General features: G+C 24.0%; 2 protein-coding genes across 2 annotated transcripts in view, besides 12 other annotated features; both read left to right on the top strand.

Moving 5' to 3' along the window:
• The first annotated feature begins 55 nt into the window (after nucleotides 1-55).
• Nucleotides 56-156: a sequence feature (AT_rich).
• A 1-nt stretch (nucleotide 157) lies between these two features.
• Nucleotides 158-1,069: a repeat region.
• A 7-nt stretch (nucleotides 1,070-1,076) lies between these two features.
• Nucleotides 1,077-1,108: a sequence feature (AT_rich).
• A 762-nt stretch (nucleotides 1,109-1,870) lies between these two features.
• Nucleotides 1,871-1,927: a microsatellite.
• Nucleotides 1,928-1,929: 2 nt separating this feature from the next.
• Nucleotides 1,930-2,542: a repeat region.
• A 40-nt stretch (nucleotides 2,543-2,582) lies between these two features.
• Nucleotides 2,583-2,832: a repeat region.
• An 11-nt stretch (nucleotides 2,833-2,843) lies between these two features.
• Nucleotides 2,844-2,890: a sequence feature (AT_rich).
• A 127-nt stretch (nucleotides 2,891-3,017) lies between these two features.
• Nucleotides 3,018-3,143: a microsatellite.
• A 16-nt stretch (nucleotides 3,144-3,159) lies between these two features.
• Nucleotides 3,160-3,283: a sequence feature (AT_rich).
• Nucleotides 3,284-3,375: 92 nt separating this feature from the next.
• Nucleotides 3,376-3,414: a sequence feature (AT_rich).
• A 188-nt stretch (nucleotides 3,415-3,602) lies between these two features.
• Nucleotides 3,603-4,238, top strand: EDI_008670 (uncharacterized protein; the record flags this gene model as incomplete). The annotated part of the gene is made up of 1 exon (XM_001734723.1): nucleotides 3,603-4,238. The coding sequence occupies one exon, from the start codon at nucleotides 3,603-3,605 to the stop codon at nucleotides 4,236-4,238; it is 636 nt and encodes a 211-aa protein (XP_001734775.1).
• A 33-nt stretch (nucleotides 4,239-4,271) lies between these two features.
• Nucleotides 4,272-4,410: a sequence feature (AT_rich).
• A 186-nt stretch (nucleotides 4,411-4,596) lies between these two features.
• The window catches only part of EDI_008560 (uncharacterized protein), a gene marked incomplete at both ends in the record, with an annotated part of 1,474 nt that continues 109 nt past the window's right edge, over nucleotides 4,597-5,961 (top strand). The window contains 2 exons of the mRNA XM_001733213.1: nucleotides 4,597-4,668; nucleotides 4,733-5,961. The exon at nucleotides 4,733-5,961 is cut by the window's right edge and continues 109 nt beyond it. Of these exons, the coding sequence (XP_001733265.1) occupies nucleotides 4,597-4,668; nucleotides 4,733-5,961 (1,301 nt within the window). The remainder of the gene's footprint in view (nucleotides 4,669-4,732) is intronic.
• Nucleotides 4,621-4,642: a sequence feature (AT_rich).

Here is a 5,961-nt window from a genome sequence, read left to right as displayed (position 1 = left end):
GAGTTTGTCTTTATAACTTCTGAAAAATAACAAATTATTTTTGGAATACATTTAGTATTTTTTAATTAAAAATAATAAAAACCCATTTTTAGAAGAAAAAGTTAAAAATAATAATATTATTATTAATAGTTATAAAAATTTTTATATGTAATAATAGAAAAGCAATTAATTAAGAATAGAATCTCTGTCTATTGTTCCTCACTCAGGGAAGACTAATTCTGTTTCTTATTTAATGTCTAATAACTCTATTGAACATGCCCTATTTTAGTAGAAGCATTGTTTTATGATATCTATCATATTTTTAATTACAAGGTTTTTGACTTCTTTTATGATGTCAATTTCATTTTTTAATTCTTTTATTAATTTAATATTTTCGGTGTTTGCTAATTAATTTATAGGATTACTACTGGAATTATTTTGACATCCTTTAATTTCTCTATTTTCATTAGCCTATTTTTCAATTCCTTATACATATTTCTTTTCTTCCAATAGGCTCCATTAATATTGTGGTCTGCCAAAATAGTCATATCAAATATTAGACCAGTTTTATTATTTTTATTTATTACAATATATCTGATATTTTATGATATCAATTATTTTTTTTGGCATTATTTGTTTGTTTAATATCATAGTAATATCATTGTATTGGAACACTGTTTCATATATTGATTTTTTATATTGTTTATTTCCTGTGTATTTTCTTAATATTTAATATGATATTACCAATATGGTCATGTCTTTCAATTTGTGATTTTTTATGACAAATACAAGATAGTAGAATGTGTTCTACTGTGGCTATCTTGTATTTACAAAGTGTGCAGTGCTTTAATCTTTCATTTTTTTAATATTTTTTGCTTTCCTGTACACACTGAATATTGCTCCATCTTGTATTTTCGTTAATTGGAGAAATGCATTTTTCTTTATATTGATGGACTTCCATGCATTTATTGTAGTAGTTTTATCTACCCCTTTTGACTCGAACCATCTTCTAAAATATCAACTTGTTTGATTTTCATTTTTTGATGTATTGGTTGGTCATTAATTTCTTTATTTTTACTACTACCTCTTTAATAAACAATTTAATAATAAAATAAATAAAAATAATATTGGCATCAAATTATTTTTAAGATAAAAAAACATCAATATAATAAAATGAAGTTTGTTAAGTTTGGTTTGAGTATGAATGGATAGTATCAATGAAAATAATAAATATAAAGAAAAATCGACAATTTAAATATTTTTTTAATCGGCAATTTTTTCATTATTTTTTGCCATAACAATTTTATAAGACCATTTATGTTTTTGAATGATACAATAAATCAAATGAGAGAAAAAGTAAAGGGAAAATATAAAATATAAAAGATGACGTATGAAGAATAGAAAGAAGAAGAGATAATGAAAGTGTGAGATAGTGAAAATATGAATAAAGAAGAATGGAAGTTCAACAAAAGGGCAAACATTTGTGTTAGAAATTCAGAGAATAAATAAGCACTTATCATATATGAAAATACATGAAATGAAAACACAAGCAATATTTATAAATAAGATGAATTGTACACTGTATTGCAAAAAAAATCACGAGAATAAGGGATGATAATATTATTATTAGTTGTAATAAGAATAAGATAATTAATTAATAAAGACTCAAGAAAATTATTAAAATAGTTTTGAATAAAAATACCAAGGGAAATAAGAGAGAAAGATTTAATTAACAAAAACAAGAAAGATTTAATGAAATAATCTGGTGATTGTTGAGGTAAATATATGAATATAGATTGACCAGAAGAAGTAATCTCATATGAGATTGAATGATGGGATGTAATTTCATCTAAATAACAGGTAGAAGACTTGTATCTTGAAATATAATTAATTTATTTTTTCTTCATATCTTCCTTTTTCATTTTATTTCTTATTTCTACTTTAATTTCGGATTCGAAGGTAGCACGTCAAAGACACCACACAGAACCCTAAAATATTTCCATCCCTCGATTCCCCCAGTTATGGACTGGTTATGACGTTGCGTTTGGTTAGAAAAACATCTTACCCGGTACTGCAAGAATAGCAGTGTTTATTATGTACAATGACAGAATATCATTGACAATAAACGAATGGGTATTTATAGAGATGTTATTATTACTTGTTAGAATACAAGTATATTTGATAATATAAGAAAGATTATCAAAAGAAAAGGGTCAAGTGGATGAGGCTAAAAGAATATTAGCCCAAAGCAATAAGTAGTAATTATATATTCTCCTTAAAATAAGAAAATAAAAAAGAAGAAGTCTAAACCCAAAGAAGAAGAAATTTAAACCCATCAAAATTAAAAAGAAATTAAATAATGAATGTTTAAATAAGGGATGTTTAAATACTCTATTCCACATCAAAAATGAGAAAAGAAAGTTCTCACAGTTCAACAACTAAAAGCAAAGAATAAGGCAATAGTTGAAGAACAAATACTTTTAAGCGAAGGGACGGGATTAGTAGTCTCCCCTGAGCAAGGAACAATAGAAGATATTTCTATTAATACTTAATTAACTACTTTACTATTTCTACTTTAATTTCAGTCTCTAGTATTATTCTATTTTCTTATTGATGTTGTCCTTACTAACATTATATTTATTCGTACCTTCTATTTATTTCTCTTTTCTTATTTTTCTTTTATTCACTTTTTTATTTAACTTCTTTTACCATTTTTATTATTTCTTTTATTATTACTAAAATTAATTTTCTGTATCTTCTTGAATTTTATATCTTGTTTGCTTTTACACAAGAACATTATTTAATAACATAGACAACAAAATTGGTTGTATTTTTGTATTAAAAAAAAGATTTCTGGGCTATACTAAAAATACTATAAAATAATATTAAAATTGATTAGAAATATAAAAAAGAACATTTAAACAATGTAAATATGATAAGTTATATTCTAATATCATTTATTATATCACACAATAATTACTATCGTATTGTTAGTATTATTGAACGATATCAGCAATAATAAATAACAGGTGGACACGAATAAAAACATTAAATGAAATGAAAAAAATAATCTATGACAAGTATAAAAAGAATGAATAACAAAAATAAAATAAATAAATAATACAAATAATAACTTTAACATAGTAAATAATAAAATGGTATAACACACTTATAATTGTCAAATAAATTTTAAATAGTTAATGTATTAAATTAAAATTGTAAAATAAATATCAAAGTGTTTTAATAAAACAAATCTAAATAATAATCTAATTAAAAGGATAAATAAATGTTATTAAATAAAATAGGTATAATCTTAAAATATACATATACTCTAATTAATAAAAGACAATAAGACGATTAATCTCTAAAGAATACCAAATGATAAATTATAATGCCATTTAATTAATTAGTTTTTAAATTGTTATTAATAAAATTCTCAATGGTGATGAATTTTTTTTTATTTGAGAAAGAATATGATGGTAAATAGTAAAAAAATTAATATGTTTTATTGAAAGGAATCGCTAAATAAAAATGTGACACAAATGACTATCGATGATCAAAGATCTTTGAAGAAATAAAACAATATTTAATAGATGTTTATTAGACTAGGAATGTAAAGTAATATGTCTGCTACTATAGAAGAACTTAAAACATGTTCAAATCAACAAGAATTTGAAGCTGCAGGTGAAGCAGCTAAGAAATGGTTTACAGAGGTATTATCAAATGGATGGACTGAAACAACGAAAGGGGAAGTTACTGTTTATGATAAACCATCAATAAATAATCATCATTTTATTAAGACAGTGACACAATCAAAATTAAAAGCAGAAGATATGTTTAATAAAGTTAAAAGTGCTGATTTTGCTACTAGTCATAAATATGATAAAGAACTTGTTGAATCAGAAGTTCTTGAAACAATTAATGAACACCTTAAAGTTACTAAACAAGTAAATTCTGCACCATGGCCTGTTGCAGCAAGAGAATTTGTTTCAGTTTTAATTGATTATGAAGAAAATGGAAGTTTTTATATTGTAAGTAATTCTATTAATTATCCAAAATGTGATACCGTTGGAAAGAAGTATGTTAGAGGTGTTAAATTATTTGGAATGAAATTTACACCAAATGATGAAGGTTGTTTAATTGAACGAGTACTTGAAGTTGACCCAAAGGGTTCAGTAATTGCTATGGCAGTCAATGCATCTAAAAAAGAAGATGCAAATAGATTACTAAATATGAAGAAATTCTTTGAACAAAATTAGAAAACAAAGAAAAGTTAATTTAAAATTAAAGGGATTAATTTTTTATACTTCAATTATTTAAAAAACCTTTAAAATTTTATTAAATTTAAATATCTAAAATAATTTAAAAATCTCTTAATTTCTTTAAAAATCATTAGATACTATTTATTTATTTAAAAAATACATTTAATATGTCCATTATTGTACCCAAAGTTTAAATCTGTCAGTAGCTTTTTTACAATAAAACACCAAGTTTAAATAAAAAAACATTGAAATATTTTAGAAAAACATTCTATTTAAAACGAATTTCTTTATTATCTTATATTCCTTTTTTAGATAAAATAAATAAGAAATAAAGAACTCTTTTTATACCACTTCAATGACCTTTTTAGTTATCTGTTGGATATTTTTATTTATTTTATATTCAAATGCAGAATCTGGTCCTTGTGTAGTTTGTTATATTTTTTTATTGACAAGCATATTTTAAAGAATAAAAAACTAAAATAACGTCATAGAATAAATTAGTTCTTCTTAATAGTGAGAATGAGTTAATTAAAAATTCTTCTCTTAAAACATATGACTGTGATACAGAACTAATAGCAAATGGAATACGGATGATTGGAAAAGAAATGAAAAGAGAATGTTATGTTCATTCTGGAATGATGTTTAAAAAAAAAGGAGAAAGACTTATTTCTAAGTGTGGGAGTTGTATTAATATGGTTGGTCCATCACTTACTGAGATTCATTGTATTATTGTAGGGTTTTTTAATGTTACAGATAAAGATTCTCCATTATACGAAATTCAAGACCATGCAGTAGTAAGTGATTATGAATTTTTTAAAATTGCTGCTACAACTACTCCTTGGTCAAATACTCAATTCACACAAATAACTATTTCAGAAGCAACTTGTTTATTTACTGTTTTTCCATCAATTCATATTCTTAAAGAAGAAAAAGGAATTTCTACAGTAGCAGTAGTTAATTCTAATGATATTGTAGAGAAAATTATTTATAATGGGGTAGAATATTTTCAAAATGGATATTATTTTGAAATTCCGTTTAAAGATAAAATTGTATCTTTTCAAATAGTTTCAATTACTAATAAAATACTTAAAATAAATAAAATGAATCTTGGTAGTAAAAAATATTTACTTGATCAACGTTTTACTTCTACCCCTCATACTTTATGTCAATTCTCCTCTACTTCCAAAGTTTATACTTATGATGGATATACTGATATTTTATGGGTTTTTCAATGGCACTTTGTTGAATTACAGCCTACTGGATTTGTAAAATTAACAGATGAAGAAGTTATTAATAATGGATTAATTTTACATTCTATTGATGGAAAAGCATCTCTTATTTCTTATGCAACAACAGTATTTAATTTTGTTATGGCTTATAGAGAGTTAAGAATAGAAGGAACTTCTGATGCAGAATGGAACTTAACTTCATACGAATGGGGAGGGTATAATCATGAAACTGATCATTCTCTTGTTACATACCCTCCATGCATAAGTACTGGTTTTAATGAAGATTCTAAATGGATTAATGAAACAACATTCCAATTTAATATATCTATTACTGTATCAAAGAGGTGTTATTATTATTTAAACTCTATGCTTCTTAATTTCAAAACAGATGGAAATAAAACTCTCAAATTTTCTAATATACGTTTTAAAGATTTTGAAAATAAAAAAACATGTAAAGTAGCGTCTTTATATTGTGATGGTATGGAGTGTAT

This window comes from Entamoeba dispar, genomic scaffold (genome assembly GCF_000209125.1).
Source record: "Entamoeba dispar SAW760 scf_1105229458515 genomic scaffold, whole genome shotgun sequence".
NCBI lineage: Eukaryota > Evosea > Mastigamoebida > Endamoebidae > Entamoeba > Entamoeba dispar.
The sequence above is the reverse complement of the archived record's forward strand: the minus strand, read 5'-3'. Positions and strand labels throughout refer to the sequence as shown.